Source organism: Macaca mulatta, chromosome 18 (genome assembly GCF_049350105.2).
Source record: "Macaca mulatta isolate MMU2019108-1 chromosome 18, T2T-MMU8v2.0, whole genome shotgun sequence".
Taxonomy (NCBI): Eukaryota; Metazoa; Chordata; class Mammalia; order Primates; family Cercopithecidae; genus Macaca; species Macaca mulatta.
This window is the reverse complement of record NC_133423.1, coordinates 22418448-22436957: the sequence shown is the minus strand read 5'-3', so window position 1 is coordinate 22436957 and position 18510 is coordinate 22418448. Positions and strand designations below refer to the sequence as shown.

At 43.1% G+C, this 18510-nt stretch overlaps 1 protein-coding gene across 6 annotated transcripts in view; it reads right to left on the bottom strand.

Annotated features, from left to right (window-relative positions):
* ALPK2 (alpha kinase 2) overlaps positions 1-18510 on the bottom strand; it is a 142740-nt gene that overhangs the window by 82294 nt on the left and 41936 nt on the right. For all 6 annotated transcript variants that reach the window (XR_013408104.1, XM_015122093.3, XM_077974715.1 and 3 more), the window contains one exon: positions 12668-14378. Coding sequence is in view for 5 of the 6 variants with exons in the window: in XM_015122093.3 (XP_014977579.3) it covers positions 12668-14378 (1711 nt within the window). In the remaining variant the exon portion in view is untranslated. The remainder of the gene's footprint in view (positions 1-12667; positions 14379-18510) is intronic.

Below are 18510 nucleotides of genomic sequence, written 5' to 3'. Positions count from 1 at the left end.
TGTATATATTTACCTTTTAAAAATAATTGTTACGGGTGTTTATTTGATTTTTATGCACCCTGGAAATTAATCTTTGTCTATTACAATGTCCTATATACGAAGTGTATCACTTTAATTTTCTTTGTGGTATTTTTGTTCTATAGAAAAATTTTAATTTGATGTAATCAGAATTATTGATATTTCTCTTTTTTTCTGTTCTTTTTTTTCTTTCTTTCTTTTTTGAGATGGAGTCTCACTCTGTCACCCAGGCTGGAATGCAGTGATGCAACCTCTGCCTCACGGATTCAAGCAATTCTTCTGCCTCAGCCTCCTGAGTAGCTGGGACTACAGGCGTGCACCACCACGCCCAGCTAATTTTTGTATTTTTAGTAGAGATGGGGTTTCACCATATTGGCCAGGCTGGTCTCAAACTCCTGACCTCATGATCCACCCGCCTCGGCCTCCCAAAGTGCTGGGATTACAGGCGTGAGCCACTGTACCAGGCCTGTTCTTCTTGTCCCAAGAAGATCTTATATCTCTCAAGATCAAGAAAATCATTTTGAAAATTTTTTTCAGTACTTCATAGTTTTTTTAAATTTTAACTCGGAGATCAAATAACCTCAGAGTTTATTTGGGATCCATCGTAAGGTAGTGGCATCTTTTCCATATGGTGGCTAATTGTGTCAGCATTGAAGCACTTGTCTCTTCCCTACAAGTTGAAAGACTATTTCTATCCATAAACCAAATTCCAGTATTGGATTCTGTACTCTTTCCTCAGTTTGGTTTATCTACTTATTTACGGCCACTCCCACACTATCTTATGACCACAGCTTTATCATTTGTCTTGATATATGATTGATTAGTTCAATGCTTTTTCCATCTCCTTTCAGAGATGCAAATTCATCTTCTATCATAGCCAAAGAAGACCAACAAAGACCAACAGAGGCCATGTATCTGGTATTCAGCTCCAACAGCAGGCAGTAGATTTGTTACAGAGACTAAAACCCACCTTATTGCCAAGTGACCCTCCTCTCACCAGCCTCCCCTGTTGCCACCCAAATTCCTGCCACTGAACTACTCCTCAAAATAAAACACAGCTGTAAAATGCACACCTGTTTTGGATTAGTTACAATAAATCAGGATCTGTATTTATTTCAGTTCCCCAGACAGGTGAAGAACAAGCTGCGTTTATAGCAAGCCAACTAGAAAGCAGAAGAAAATTCCAATCATGAGTTTTTGTTTTTCCTCTTAGGGCAAAGGAGGTTACACTTCAGGAGTCTAAACTTGTTGTTTCCAAACTGCTGTGAGTCTTTACAGAAATGCTTCTAAAAGTTGTGGCATTCACTCTAGATCCATCTAACTGAGCCCATGGTTTTCAAACTAATGCCCAAGAGAATCCTCAGACAGCATATTAAAAATGCAGGTTCAGGCCAGCCACGGTGGCTCATACCTATAATCCCAGCACTTTGGGAGGCCGAAGCAGGCAGATCACCTGAGGTCAAGAGTTCGAGACCAGCCTGACCAACATGACGAAACCCTGTCTCTACTCCAAAAAAAAAATAGCTGGGCGTGGTGGCGGGCCCCTGCAGTCCCAGCTGCTTGGAAGGCTGAGGCAAGAGAATCGCTTGAACCTGGGAGGTGGAGGTTGCAGTGAGCCGAGATTGTGCCACTGCACTCCAGCCTGGGTGACAGGGCAAGACTCTGCCTCAAAATTAATAAAAATGCAGGTTCAGCAAGTCTGGGGTAAAACTTAGGGACCTGTGTTGTTTTTTTTAAAAAGACCCACCTCATCAGGTGATTCCAATGCGAATCATCTAGACCCTCGCTTGGGGACTCCAGGCAGAGCAGAACCACCTGAACACGAGGCATCCAAATCCTTAGTGCAGGCTGTTTGCCGTGACATGTTTCTGTAATGAGTTAGCTCTGTGAGATCAGTCTACAGGGGAATGATGTCAGTATAACCAACATGCTGCATTGGTTCATACGCAGTTTTTCTTTAGCAAAGGGAACCAGAATAGTTGGAATAAATTACAGAAATTTGAGCAGGAAAACAAGCCTTTAACTCAGCTTTTGCACTGGCAGCAGGGGCCCTATTGTATTTTAACAGACTTCAAATGCAGCCTGCCCTCAGCGGTCCTCTCTCCTAAGAAGCACACTCCAGGCCTGTGTGTCTACGGTCAGATTGAGCGGCACCCCCAGGCTCACCTTAACAGCATCTTTGCTGTCTCAGAGATCCACTTCTGTCTTTGAGGTCTCAGAACCCTCAAGCTGGCTCCATCTGAAAGACCTCCAGCATCTCCGCTCTACTGTGTGTTTTTAATATCTGCCATGGTGGCCTCCAGCCAGCCTGGGCCACCTCCCTGGGTAGTCCAAGTGAGCTTCCGGGCACATTTTTAATTTTATTAGTCTCTGGTTTCAAAATGGTCTGTTTCCTAAGTGACCTCTTGGGGATACTAATTTTCCCCAAAGCCCTTATACTTTAAGCATGTGATTTTTCAGAATGTGAGGTGTTTCTGGGATGCATATATGGCACTAGGGCAGGAACACCTTATGTGAAGAATATCCATTGCCTCTGTTTGAAAAGCGATATTGAATAACCTGATGCTGTGTTCCTTGGCTAAGATTGTGGGAAACCAGGGGCAAGGACTCCAGAATCCCCAAGAAAGTACATCACAAGCTGTATAGCCTTTAGCTCTCTGCAGCCCTACTCTGTGGAGGCGGAACTTGGAACCCCCAGGAGTTAGCTCCATGTGGGCTCCAGGACTCTCAACCATGGCTGTGCCTCGGTCGCCCAGGGTCAGCTGGAGCTTCCATATAAGAGCACACGCACCTGGGCTCTAACCTAGATCTGTTGAAATAAGGACCTCCAGGATGGGGCTTGCGCATCTGTATACAGTCAGCCCTCTGTATCCATGGGTTTTACATTTGTGGATTCAACCAATCATGGACCCAAGAGATTTGGGGAAAAATTGCATCTTTACTGAACATGTACGGACTTTTAAAATTGTTATTCTCAATGATAGAGTATAACAACTACTCATGTAGCATTTACATTGTATTAGGTGTTATAAGTAATTAGAGATGATTTGAAGTGAACGGGAAGATGTAAGTTATTTGCAAATACTATGCCATTTTATATCAGGGACTTGAGCATCCTCAGATTTTGCTATCTGAGGGGGATCCTGGAACCAATCCCCCACAGATACCAAGGGACAACTCTATTTTTCAGTTACAGGCCAGGCACAGTGGCTCACACTTGTAATCCCAGCACTTTGGTAGGCGAAGGCAAGAGAATCACTTGGGCCCAGGAGTTCGAGACCATCCTGGACAACATGGCAAAACCCCATCTTTACTAAAAATAGAAAAATTAGCCAGGTGTAGTGGCACGTGCCTGTAGTCTCAGCTACTCGTGAGCCTGAGGTGGGAGAATCACCTGAGGCCCAGGCTGTAGTAAGCAGTACGCGCTGGGTGACAGAGGCCCTGTGTTGGGGGAAAAAAACAGTTTCCATATGATTGGGTAGCTCAGCTAAGGCTCTCAACCTTGGAAGTATAGAGAATAACCTGGGAGCTTTTAGAGCTTCCAAGGCCCACACTGCAGACCAAATCACGCCAGAATGTCTGAGAGAGGGCCAGACCCAGGCAGCTGATGTTCTAAAGCTCCCAGGTGATTCCACACATAGCTAGGGTTGAGGGCTCAGCTTTGGGGTCTTTTCTCATGTGAGAAGGATCCTATGCTCTGTAGACTGTGGCTGCTGGAACTTCAGTGTGTGTATGAATCTCCTAGGAGTCTGGTTGAGAATGCAGAAGGACTGGAACAGGGCTTTCAAGCGTGCATTTCTAACCAGCTGGTCCGTGGACCACACCAAGAGTCACAAAACTGCAGGTACTAATGACTCTTCATTTATTATTTAGCCCTGACAGAGGATAATAACTGTAGTGAGCCAGGACATTAAACGGCAGGCGGGTAGTTAATGGTATTTGGCAGAAGTGGCACAGCAGGCTTTGTGATTAAAAAGAAAACAAATGTTTGTTTTCCTTCCTGGGTCAGCTAAGGAATGGTACTGACAAGAGGTGTGCTGGCCACACTCTAAGAGATAAGTGATTAGAAACCTCCGCCCTTCCAGCCGGGCACAGTGGCTCACACCTGTAATCCCAGCACTTTGGGAGGCCGAGGTGGGCAGATCACAAAGTCAGGAGATGAGATCAAGACCATCTTGGCTAACATGGTGAAACCCTGTCTCTACTAAAACTACAAAAAATTAGCTGGGTGTGGTGGCGGGTGCCTGTAATCCCAGCTACTCGGGAGGCTGAGGGAGGAGAATTGATTGAACCTAGGAGGCGGAGGTTGCAGTGAGCCGAGATCGCGCCATTGCACTCCAGCCTGGGTGACAGCGCAACACTCCATCTGGGAAAAAAAACAAAAACAAACAACAAAAAAAACCTCTGCCCTTCCCATCATCAGCTGAGATCCGGAGTCATTGTTTTAATAGTTGTTATTTTAGGAGAACACAGTTGAGTATGCAAATGAACTCAAGATCTCAGGTTGTTCGTAGAATGGAGCACTGTATTACAAGATGGTTTAGATCAGCTGCTTGTATTTTTCTATACCCTAAAACCATTTACTAGAGCCCTGCGACGTACCCTGCCTGTTACTGGATGGCCGTGCAGATTTTCAGGCTGTTGCTTACTCTGTACCGCCTGCCTAGCAACTAGCCTGAACTTAGATTAACATGAAGTTTCATACCACATCAGCTCAAATCTGCTTAGCATAGAAGTACATTTTCTCCTGTTACTTAAAACACAACTGGGAATTAGTGAGCTATGGTGGCAGTTTGCCACCTTTGAAGGCATGAACTTTCAAGGTGTGAATACGTACATCATTTAGTAGGAACTACTGGACTTGCACATCAAGGCCTCTGACTCTAGGTCTCTCTCTCACCCCCAGCTTTCTGTTTAAATCAGTCAATCCTCCTATTGTGAGCAAATCCAGGAAAGATGGCACATCTAGACTTGCTCATTCTTTCCAAATGGCACACAATAGTCCTATTGATTAACTAAATGCCTCTTAGAAACCAAAGGTTTCCAACCTTTGGTTCAGCTGGCTTTGATCATCTGTTCAGTCCCACAGGCTCATAGGCGCACCCCTTTCCTGGCTATACTCCCAGCTCTTGACTGTGAGGCTGATGTCGTCCTGGCCACTGGTAAAATCCCTGGCAAGAAAGTGACCAGAAGCTTTCCTCTGACATCAAAGAGGAGATGAGACCCTGACATTTTTCTTTTTTTGAGATAGAGTCTCGCTCTGTGGCCTAAGCTAGAGTGCAGTGGTGCAATATCAGCTCACTGCAACCTCTACCTCCCAGGTTCAAGCAATTCTCCTGCCTCAGCCTCCCGAGTAGCTGGGATTACAGGCAAGTGCCAACATGCCCGGCTAATTTTTGTATTTTTAGTAGACATGGGGTTTCACCATATTGGCCAGGCTGGTCTTGAACTCCTGGCTCAAGTGATTCACCCACCTCAGCCTCCCAAAATGCTGGGACTATAGGCATGAGCCACCACACGTGGCAAACCTTGAGAACTTACTGGGTGCCTGGCACTATGCTAAGTTCTCTTTTTGAACATAGGTACAAAGTCTTATCAATAAATGGTGCTAGAAAAATTGAACATCCAAAAGAAAAAAGAAAAAACCTTAACCTAAACCTCATGCTTTCTACAAAAATCAACTCAAAATGGATGATTGGCTTCAAATCTAAAACATAAAGCGATAGAACCTAGAGAAAGACCGTGGCAGAAAGAACATCTTCAGGATCTAGGGAAAGGCACAGAGTTTTAGACTTGACACCAAAAGCAAAATCCATAAAAGGAAAAATTGACCATTAGACCTCATCAACATGAAAAGCTTTTGCTTTGTGACAGCCCGTGTAAAGAAGATAAAAAGACAAACTACAGACTAGGAGAAAATATTTGGAAATATTTGGGAGGCCAAGGTGGGCAGATCACAAGGTCAGGAGTTTGAGACCAGCCTGGCCAACACAGTGAAACCCCATCTCTACTGAAAACACAAAAATTAGCCAGGCGTGGTGGCAGGCGTCTGTAATCCCAGTTACTCCAGAGGCTGAGGAAGGAGAATAGCTTGAACCCGGGAGGCGCAGGTTGCAATGAGCCAAGATCGTGCCACTGCACTCCAGTCTGGGTGACAGAGGTAGACTCCATCTCAAAAAAAAAAAAAAAAAGTGTGTAAACCAACGAAGGACTATTCTCTAGAATGCATAGAGAAGTCTCAAAATTCAACCATAAAATAACAATCCAGTTAGGAAAAGGATTTAACAGACATTTCACCAAAGAAAATATACATTTTAAATAAATACATTTTAAAATGTTCAAAATTGTTAACCATTAGGGAAATGCAAATTAAAAGCAACAATGGGATATCACCACACACACATCAGAAAGTCCAGAATAAAAAATAATGACAACACCAAATGCTGGTGAGGATGTGGAGAAACTGGGCCCTCGTACATTGCTGATGGGAATGTAAAAAAGGTACAGCATCTCTGGAAAACAGTTAGACAGTTTCATTACGAACTAAATATGCAAGCCCCATATGACAAAGCAATGACCGTCCTGGACATTGGTCCCATAGAAATGAAGACTTATGTTCACACAAAAGTCTGTACATAAATATTTTAGCCATAAGAGCAAAAACCTGGAATCAGCCCAAATGTTCTTCAACCAGTCAAAGACTAAGCGAACTGCATGGAATACTACTCAGCAATAAGAAGGAATGAACTTTTGATACACACAAGTTGAATGAATCTCGGGGAATTCTGCTGAATAAAAAAAATCTCAAAAACTTATATACTGTATGATTCCATTTATGTAACATGTTTGAAATGGCAAAATTTTAGAATTGGAGGACAAAGTAGCGGTTGCCGGGGGCTACCGAACGGGGAGGGCAGGAAGCAGGTGTGTACGGTTATTAAGGGTAACACAAGGGATCTTTGTGGTAATGGAATTGTTCCATATGTCGACTCTGGTAGTGGATGCAGGAACCTACGTAAGTGATAAATGTCTGTAGATCTTAATACACACATACAAGTACAACTGGGGAACTCCAAATTACATCAGTAGATTGTATCAATGTCAATATCCTGGTTATGACATTATACCATTGTTTTGTAAAATGTCACCATTGAGGGAACCTGGGCAAAGTGTACTGCCATCTCTCTGTATTATTTCTTACAACTGCATGTGAATGTACAATTATCTCAGTAAACATTTCAATTAAAAAACATGTAATAAAACCATTCATAAATGGTATAGATCTGCTAATGAATTCTCTTAGAAATACTTAGTGTATTCTGTTGCTTTATGTTTAATTTTAAATTGAGCATTAGGGGAAATGCAGTATTTATATATATATTTATTTATTTATTTATATATATATCAGATTTTTTTTTTCAGAGACAGGGTCTTACTATGTTGCCCCAGCTGGTCTTGAACTCCTGGGCTCAAGCAGTCCGATTGCCTTGGCCTCCCAAAGTTCTGGGATTACAGGCATGAGCCCCTGCACCTAGCCAGGAATGCAGTATTTTAATTGGAACTCTGCCAACACTTTTATCTAGAGGTGTGTTGCCATTTTTGTCTTCCATAAAACTTTTGTCCCAAGAAAGTCAGGATTACCAAGAATGAGGATGAGAATGTCATGGGTTGCTCTGAAAGGAGAAATTGTAGTTAGGGATGAGAAAAGCAACTCGAAGCACCTTACAGGATCTCAGTCTTGAAGCAGCAGGTAGGCTGAGCTAGAAACAAGGTGGGCAAAGGGATTCCAGACGGAAAGATGGACCATCCACTGCTGTTTTCCAGGTGAGGAAACGAGCTTATAGTCTTGCTTTGCCTTTCAGAGATAGAGGCAAAAGGCAGAAAGTCCTGAGTGCTAGGTGAATATGGTAAGATCTTCCTGGATCTAATTAGCAATTTTTCAGAGATAATGAAGCACTAATAAAGCAAAGTTGTAAATCACCAGCATTCACAAGGGAACCCAAGTGCAAGATTTGGATGGTGCTGGGCACAGCAGCTCACGCTTATAATCCCAGCACTTTGGGAGGCTGAGGCGGGCAGATCACAAGGTCAGGAGTTCGAGACCAGCCTGACCAACTTGGTGAAACCTTGTCCCTACTAAAAAAAACAAAAATCAGCCAGGCATGGTGGCGCGCACCTGTAATCCCAGCTACTTAGGAGGCTGAGGCAGAAGAAACGCTTGAACCTGGGAGGTGGAGCTTGCAGTGAGCCGAGATTGTGCCACTGCACTCCAGGCTGGGCAACAGAGTGAGACTCCATCTCAAAAAAAAAAAAGATTTGGATGGTTTAGAACGGGGGTCCCCAAACCCCGGGCCATGGACCAGTACTGCTCTGTGGCCTGTTAGGATCTGGGCCACACAGCAGGAGGTGAGCAGCAGAGCATGAACCCTATTGTGAATGGTGCATACAAGGGATCTAGGCTGTGTGTTCCTTATGAGAATCTAATGCCTGATGATCTGAGGTGGAACAGTTTCATCCTGAAACCATCCCCGCCACGTTCTGGCTGTGGAAATATTGTCTTCCACAAAACCAGTCCCTGATGCCAAAATGTTTGGGGACTGCTGGTTTGAAACAGCCCATTCCCAGGCCAAAAGAGTAACTAATAGGAAGCACATCCTATTAGCAGAGAGTTGGCCTCAGCATCTTTTATGTGAAGCCAACCAAAGAATGTGCTCAGGAAAATAAAGGCCATAAAGCGGTGGAGATGAGTGATTATTAGAATCACACCTAACTGGCTGGACGTGGTGGCTCACGCCTGTAATCCCAGCACTTTGGGAGGCCCAGGCGGGTGGATCACCTGAGGTCGGGAGTTCGAGACAAGCCTGAGCAACATGGAGAAACCCCATGTCTACTAAGAATACAAAATTAGCCAGGCATGGTGGCCCATGTCTGTAATCCCAGCTAATCAGGAGGCTGAGGCAAGAGAATCACTTGAATCCGGGAGGCAGAGGTAATGGTGGGCTGAGATCGCCCTGTTGCACTCCAGCCTGGGTGACAAGAGTGAAAGTCTGTCTCAAAAAAAAAAAAAGAAAAGAAAAATCACACCTAACTATACTTGGCATTTACTCTAGTATTGTATGACTACTTATCCAGTCAATGATTGATTGCCTATCACATGGCAGGCATTACTCTAGGGACTTGGGTTATATCAGCGAACAGAATCCACTGAACAAATTACCTTCCATCATAGAGCTCAATTCTGTGCTTAGTGCTGATTCCTGATCAGGAAGATTCTTCATTACCAGAGCCCAAGAACACATTTCCTTACTGTACACTTGTGATCCCATGACCCCAAACAGAAATGCAACTCCCTCTGGGGTGAAGCTGGGCAACCGTGCAGGAGCACAGACACAGCACTTCTGACTTAAGAGGGAGGATGATCTTACCCCAGTGTGGCTGCCGAGAAACTTAAGATGGGCAGACTCTCAGGCCTTTGCCTCTGACTTGGACGAGGAAAGTGAGCTCAAAACCAAGGTGAAGAGTTGGCAGTGTGACCCTTGAAGATGATTCAAGTTAGCCTGGGGTACCCTCTCTGTTTTCCACTCCCAAACTGGGATTAACTTTATAATCTTCCATAAATATAGAGACACTGGGGGCTTTCCAATATTAGCCTGGCTAGGTACTATTTCAAGACAAATAACAGCAAGATGGCCTTGCATTCTAAAAGAGAGAAAGGGAGACAGGAAGTGAATACACCTGGAGATGCATGTTTAGGCAGGAGAGAGTCTACAATATGGCCTTGTTCTTAGAACATTAGAGAGATGGAGTTTTTCTCAGCATGCTAGAAACAGTATGCAGATGAAGAGAAAATACTAGGAGGTAAACTGCTGGTCACTGTTTCTGCAAAAAGGCACCTAAAGGTAAGTGAATCAGGCAAGACTCAAGATTGGGCAAATTTGGCCGAGCGTGGTGGATCATGCCTGTAATCCCAACACTTTGGGAGGCCGAGGTGGGTGGATCACCTGAGGTCAGGAGTTCGAGACCAGCCTGGCCAACATGGTGAAACCCTGTCTCTACTAAAAATATGAAAATTAGCCAGGCGTGGTGGTGGGTGCCTGTTATCTCAGCTACTCAGGATGCTGAGGCAGGAGAATCACTTGAACCCGAGAGGCGGAGGTTGCAGTGAGCTGAGATCGTGCTATTGCACTCCAGTCTAGGCAACAACAGCAAGACTCTGTCTCAAGAAAGATGAAACAGAGTGGGCAAATTTATTACTATGGCTCCCATCGCAGCATTTTTAACCATTTCAAATTTTGATGTCCACACAAACCTCAAATGTCTGAGAATAAATATTTAGAATGTCTTTTGAATTTGTCATGGAGAGATTCACCTATCTTTTTGTGAACAGTATTATTTTTAAAAGTCGAATTTAGTTCCCAAGGACCCCCAGTGCTTCTGTGTCACATCTGTGATGATAGTTAGCCACTTGCTGTAAATTTGGCTACATTGTATACGTGTGTAGAAAACACAGGTATCTCCTACAACTAAATAGAAACTTTTTGCATGGGTAAAAGAATCTCAAATATGCCAGTCCCTGTGGCAAAATTTTCCTGCTTTAGTCAAAGGAAAACAAACACCACAGATATAAAGATCCTTTTTCTAACTCCAGGCTCCGCAGAACTGCTCTTAAATATACAGCTTCCATTCACATTTCTGGTTGTCCCTTGAGTGAGAGGTCAGCCCTGCTACTGACCACTGCAAAGTGAGAAATGGTCTCACCACTTGCAGAACATGCAAGCCCTTCAGTTTGCTTTCTGAACAACAGTGTTCATGGTTCTGAGATAATTGCCTTAGTCACACCACCGAGCACCGGTTGGACCTTCAGCTGATACCTGGTAGAGTGGGTGTGTAGTGATGAATATATGTGTGAGTGTGTAAGCCAAAGAGTTCCATAAGACCTTCCATAGGGTGCATAAGATAGATGACCTGGCTCCCCAGAAATAGCCCATTTTACTCGACTGTCTTGCTAGTAAACAAGTGAGCCAGGGCTCTCGATCTCAGAATTCGGTTTAGGTCACAAGCTGAGGATGACAAAGGGGGCTCCTCCCTCCAGCTCTTTGAAATTTGGGGCAGATGGAAGAGACAGAAATTGCCTTCCACAATGGTGGGTCTAAAACCGATATCGTCAATCAATAGCCCCCTTCCCTTCCGCTTCCTCCTTTTGAGTTACTTTATCACCTTCCCCCACCTTTAATAATAATTTGTCCAAGGAAACACTTTGAGTGGATAAATGACTGTAAAAAAAGCACTTAGCTGAGCAAGGAAGAGCATTTTATAATTAGAAAAGGAAATGCCACATTTTTCAACATGAAAAAATTAACATTGTCACTTTATTTTGTACTAAAATATGGTCAAAGCACCTCCTTAAGCTTATCTTGGGCATGAAACTGTGGTCATTGGTGTGTGAGCTGCTAAGAGACGTGTGTTAAGTAACTGGATAGGAGAATCTGGTTCTCCTGTGAAAGGTAAAATATAAATGTGGCTTTTACTTGGCTAGTTTGGCTAGCAGAACGGAACAATTTGCTCAGTCAACAGTTACCTAAAATCTGGAGATTTTTCGATTGGCTTTTTTATGACTGGGTCTTTAGAAATTCATGTGTCAATTTTTAATATTTTCACAGAGTTAAGTCACTTTGCATTCGGAATATTTTATCTTTGGAGTGTATCTAGTCTTCTATAAAAATAATACTAGTTTTCTAGTACAAAATTGGGAGAAAGGGGAATACAGAGTATAGTAAAAATAATAGACAAATCACTTTTCTTAGGTATTTATTTACAAAACTCCAATCTTGCCCATACTACAGCATAAGTCCAAAGCTCAGTGGGGACCCTTTAAAATGGAAAATATCAATAAAAACATAAGTTATGTATCAAGCACAACATCTTTTGTGCATTGATTATTCCCATAAATTTAATTCCATCTCTTTACACTCCCAAATCGGTAATGAAGGAAAACACATTTATTTCTTGGCAGCTTGTTTTTCTTAGCCTCGTTTATACTCTGTTTTAAAATAAGACAAACATCCACTCAAAAACATCCCACCAGTGTGGCAAAAGTTACTCTGCCTGCTTTCCCTAGCATCACAAAAAAAGTGAATTCTACAAGTCTTTCAGACACACTGAATTCATACCACAAATTCTGATTAAAGCCAAAACCTATCATTTTCAAAGCACTCCCTTGCAAATGACTAAAAGAAATTTTTCCCCCTTCTTCCTTTAAAGGCTACACTCAAAACATTCGCTTGAGAAACTTTCTGAATAGTGGTATTGCCTGGTAAAACACATGCAGCAGACAAAATATCAGATTTCTTTTTCCAGCTGTCCAGAATCCCATTAGTGCCTCTTAACTTCTATCAGTCTTTTGCTATAATTAGGATGGCTTAGGGTTTATCTGGGCCTTTTTTCAAAACCAGATTTCCTTCCGAGCAGCAGCAGCTGTCATGCACAAGTACCCTGATGGTGTTGGGAAACTTATTTTGATTTACATTATGGTATAGCAATTGTGAATGTGAAGTAAAGGAAAAGACACACACACACGCACACGCACATGCACACACGTGCACACACATGTTCTTTTTATCTCGTAATTTATTCAAAAGAAAAGTCTTACCTGAGGATGATCACTCCAGTCTGGAACCTGGCTTGTTTCAAATAGAGAATTAACTTGCATGCCTTCTCCCTTGCAATTGGTGTTACCTTCTTTGGAGAGTGAGTCTGTTGAAGTTTGAAGGGTTTTTGCTTCTTGCTCTGCCTGGGTTGAAATAGCACATTCTCCTGCATCAGCATGGGAATTCCAACCAGTCGCTGCTGCTGTGCTGTGAGAAGTCTCCCTTTTATCACTCTGGGTTAGTGGGTGCTTAGCAGATTCTTTGGCATAGCAGAGATGAAGGGTACCTTCTGTTGTATTTTCTCTCAGGTTGGCATTCGGCTTCTTGGGATTTCCCTTCATTCCCAGCTGCCTCACCCTGGCAGGTTTCTGTGAACCCCTCTCGTTCCGTAAGTCCTTTCCCCCAACTCTCTTCTCAGCTGCCGTCTCCCAACACTGGCTCATCCCTGAGTTTTCCGACTCACCAGACAAGGGCTTCATCTCTGTCTCTCTTACTGATTCATCCATGTTGAGCAGATTGTCACTGGCAAATTCCTCTCTTGCTTGGTGGCTGTCTCTGGTTTCTCCTTGAATTCCTGGATAATCATTTTCAGCAGCCTCCGGAGCAGTGGGGAGTTTACATCTCCCCTGTTCTGTCACTGAAGACATCCCATCCTGGTGAGGTCCCAAAGTGAGAGTCATCCCGGTGTGTGGGGATGAGGGACCGTGCTTGCAGGCTCTGCCACTCCTCACCGAAACTTCTTGGGGTTGTGAGTGATGACCACAGAAGCCAGCAGTGGCAACCATAGGCCCAGCGTCACCTGACACCTGAGGTCCACAACCCATTCCACTGAGGAAATGCTCACACCCACCCAGGCAATGCTCACCGAATTCCATCTCTTCGTCATCGCTTTCTAATAAAAAAACATGCTCAGTCCCCAGCAGGTTCCTATGCCAAACTGCATTAGAGTAATCCGTCATAACATCGGAACATTCCAGATACTCCAGGTCATCATCTGAAAACTCCTCGGTGTAGGTTAGGGTTATCTCTGGGCAAAGTTCATAGTCACTGTCAGAGTCTTCACTGGAAACCTGTGGGCTGGGTTGTTTCTTGGCCACGGCATTGTCACCTGGGTAAATGTGTGCAGTTGCCTCAGACAGCGGGAGACTGAGGCTAATGTATTTCTGTACTTTGGGATTTTGCTGACTGGAGTGTAAGCCTTCATCATGAGGGCCATCATTGTTCAGGCCACCACCCGTGAACTTGGATGCTGTGGAATGCACTGTCTTGTGGCAAAGTTCATCTTGTTTTTCGTAAACATGACTTGAATTAAGAAAAAGCAACGAATCTGCAATTTCTTCTGTGTTACTTGGATCATAAGCCTCTCCAGGGTGCCTTGTTCCTTTAACACCCAAGGGATTTTCAGAACTGGACACACTAATGTCAAGATTGCCCAGTGACTGGAGGGAGAGTGAATGGTTGGACCTGGGAGTGCCTGGGGAGATGCTTTCTTCTTCCTTATAAAGATGTTCCTTCTCATCAATCTGATTTGCACTTTCTTCTTCACACGTCCCTGTTTCATGTTTCCAACCTGTGTCCCTGTCATCTTCCAGGTTAGGAGACAGTTGTGGGTTCTCTGATGAGCACTCAACCTCAACGGAAGCAGAACAACAGATGATTCCAAAAGAGTTTTTAGCCGAGATTTGATAGACAGCAGCATCATTTTTGGTACAGCTAGGATGAAGAGAATATACAGATAAGTTTGCTACCTTTGGACATGCGTGCCAACATTTTCAAACCATGGCACACAGAGAAAATGACCATAGTTTTAGTGCATGTTCAAGAAGATCTGTGATCTCCCTGGAAAAGAGTTTGTGGCCAAAGGCAACTGACCTCTGGGCTCCAGTGCCCCTAGTGCTGAGAATCCTAGGCACTCAGCATCCTCCCTTGAAACAGGCTTCAGAGAGAATAAATGGTAAATGTCCTCTCTGGACCTTAGAAGGTGTCAGATTCTCTCCTGAATCAGGAAAAGACCTGGAAAAGGAAGGAGATTCACTACAGAATGCAGATTTCCTCCCACCAGAGTATGGCTTTGCAGAGCCATTTAAAAATATGTCAAATAAATATATTTTTAGAGTCAAATACTTTGATTTTCTTTAGGACCTGTTCTTTGTTATGGGACGCTATACCAGAATGAGGTTGGAGTTGGGTATCTTCCTGCTACCGAGTCTGCTGTGAGTCTTATGATCTCTATGTTAATGTCAGTGGTGGTCAGTTGTGCCTAAACTCCAAAGAGAGGAGGGTATAATGAGGCCCATCCAACACCCTTCCGGTCATGGCCTGAACTAGATTTTTAGGTTTCTTAGGGATCCCCTTGGCCAAGGGGTGTGAGTGGGGTGCGGCTTAGAATTTAATTTTTGATTTTTTATAACACTGTCTTCTTCATGAACCTTTTCAATTAATTCTTGGATATTTGGCCTCTGTTAAGAGCTGACAGAGAGCATAAAAAAGCACTACGAGCTGGGTACCGTGGCTCACACCTGTAATCCCAGCAATTCAGGAGGCTGAGGTGGGAGGATCAGTTGAACCCATGAGTTCAAGACCCACCTGGGCAACATGGCAAGACTCCATCTCTACAAAAAATTTAAAAATTAGCCAGGCATGGTGATACACATCAGTAGTCCCAGCTACTCCAGCCTAGGTGACAGAGCAAGACTTTGTCTCGGAAAACAACAACAAAAAAAAAGGCAGAGGGGCTGTGGCAGGGTAGGCAATATGGACTACTGGGAAATCCCAAGTAATTTTGATATCCTGACCTATCCAGTCCACGAGTCCTCTGCAGAGAAACTACCTCCCGTGAAGGTACCATGATTTGTGTAGAAGAGAGAGAAAGGAAGAAAAGAAGGCTGAGAGGCACAATGGGGCAGTAAAGCAGTAAGAAATCAGGAGAGGCGGGGAGCAGAGATGATTCTCAAGAATCAAGGAGAGAAGACAATAAGAATTTTAGAAAAACTTAGAGAAAATCATTGGGTTAAATATACTCTATTTAAATTCTTAACGACTAAATAAACAGATGGGAGATTGTCATAATTTTGTGATACATAATTTTATGAAACATGTGTTTTAGTTGATAAGAGATTTATAATCCATCCTAAGTACAGTAAATAAAGAGAAAAGGGAACTGGATTAAGTGTAATTAACTTCTCACTGGCTAATGAATGCCTTTGAAAGAGTTATGATTTGTGGCTGACACGTCCTTGCTAATTATCTCAAAGCATCCTAAAGAAGAGGGGAAGAAAATCGGGCAAGGAAGCCAGCATCTGCTGGGTGCCTCCTCCATTAAACAACGTCTTCCTCCTCCCTGTGTGCAAAACTGAGGCTTAAAGGAGTTGTTTCCCCAAAGTGACAAAGTCGGAAAGCCATAGCGCCAGGATAAGAAAGAGCCTTCCGCCCTGGCTGTCTGGCTCTGTGGATGCTGTTAGAAAACTAACATTACCAGAAAGGAAATGACACAGTGTAGAGAGATCATTCTGCAAATAAAGTGTTTCTGTCCTAAGTCTTCATCTTGATCAGCCAAATGGCAGACTTGCATAGAGTGATGGGCACCGTGGCGCCCAGCATTATGTTACGAGCTGCAGTGGAGTGAAGGAGATGCCTGAACATCATGTCCAGCTTCCAAATGGCTAAAAACTGACTGAAGGAAATAGTATTAATTTTCCAGAGAACCTTGTAGATGAGGTCTGTGCTAAGGTGCACAGAACAGACTGGATGGGAAAAAGGAAGTCAGAGAAGGGACTCCAGTGGTAGCAGTTAAAATGGTGTTAGCAGGGTTGGGGTGTAGAATCTTTGCGGGAGGCTAGCAGAGAGAGCTGCGTGCCCCACAGTGATTTGACTGGATTGCAAAACCATCCAGGAAGAAATTCCCTGAACAATTCATTGAATTCCCTCCTTGCATATCTTTTCTTTTGGCGGAGGGAAGCAGTAACATTCCTCTCCCCTGCTGTGAAAGTCTTGCTTGAATTCTCTGGGTTCTTTCTAAATTAATCATTTCCTTATTAAAGAAAAAGAAGTCCGTGTTACCTTAAGTGAATGAAGCTTCTTCTGAGTTTGAACCCCCAGAAATGGTCTAAACCAGAAAGTCTGAAAACATTTTGGTATCGAGACTCTTTAGTACTCCTAAAAATAATTGAGGACTTCAAAGAACTTTCGTTTATATGGGTTATATCTCTCAATAGTTACCACATTACAGTTAAAACAAAAATTTTTAACAGTTAATTTTAAAATAACAAGAATAAATTCATTGCATATTAGCATAAATCATGTTTTTATAGAAAACATATTTTTCCAAGACAAGGCAACATTTCATGAGAGTAGTTTTATTTTAAGTGTTTTCATATACCTTTAATATCAAGCTTAACAGAAGATGGTCGGATTTTTGTATCTGTGCATTCAGTGTGATACAATACATGGTTTTGATTAATATATGTAGAAAAGTTGGCCTGACACATAAATGTGTTGGGAAAAGAAGGAATATTTTAATAACCTTTTCATCTGATTGAAGTATTCTGATTTGATATACATGAAGATTAGTTACAGTGTGGAATCTGAAACCACATCAGTGAACTTTCCATACTTGTTACATAAAATCCATCATTCTAGGTTGCTTTTATTTTTTTTGAGACAGTCTTGCCCTGTCTCCCAGGCTGGAGTGCAGTGGCGCAATCTTGGCTCACTGCAACCTCCACCCCCGCCAGGTTCAAGTGATTCTCCTGCCTCAGCCTCCCAAGTAGCTGGGACTACAGGCATGTGCCACCACGCCTGGCTTATTTTGGTATTTTTAGTAGAGATGGGATTTCACCATGTTGGCCAGGCTGGCCTCAAACTCCTGACCTCAGGTGATCCACCTGCTTTGGCCTCCCAAAGTGCTGGATTACAGGCATGAGCCACCATGCCCAGCCCTATATTGCATTTTAAATGCATCTTTTACCCATGCAAGATTTTGTAACATCATACATTGGTCATTTGGAAAAACTTGGCTCATGAGATCTTCCAAATATTAATACATTTTATTAAATAATACTTTTTAAAACCACGTTTATTAATATTACCACTGATCTTATCAGAATAATTTTAAAGTATTAGAAATTGTTAAGCTTTTGATGAAGGGCACAAATTTTCCAAAATTCTACTTAGGGAAATAATATGAATGTTAATTTATTGGAGAACAGTGTAAATCAAGTCTGTGCTAAGTTGTATGGTAGAAAGTATAAGCATGGAGGATATGAGCAAGAAGGTCAGAGGAAGTATCCCTGAAAATTCTCACTGCTGTAAATGCAACAAGAACACTGGCAAAACTTGTCTGAATTAACTTTTTCAAGGCTCTGAAAATTAAAGGCAATCTGGGGAGCCTTTATTCAAGAAAAATGGCTGAATCTCAGAACAGTTTTCTGGTGCTTTAACCTGCCCTAGTTCTATTCCCCCATAACCAGCTCCACAGTAGTCTTGAAAACCAAGACTCCACAATCACAGTGAAAACAGCCTGGCAGCAGCTTGAGGGGGCAGGACACAGTTGGGGCTCCTTCAAAGCTCCATACCCAGAGTTGTCATTATTTGACCTGTCTAGTAATTCCCTGGAAGACCCCACTCACAAGACTGTTTTTGTGTGATCTGACTTAGAGTTCACTCAGCAAAAATAACTTTTTCCCTAGGGGCATTTGTATTCATTAAAAAAAAAAAAAAAGGCAATTGTTTAACACCATGGCTGCTTGAGGCAGTAGATAATAACTGGGTTAAATAATAGGGGAACCAAAAGGTTAAAAGGGAAAGCTGGGAATGAGATGCCCATAGGCGTCATTGAAAAGCTGAG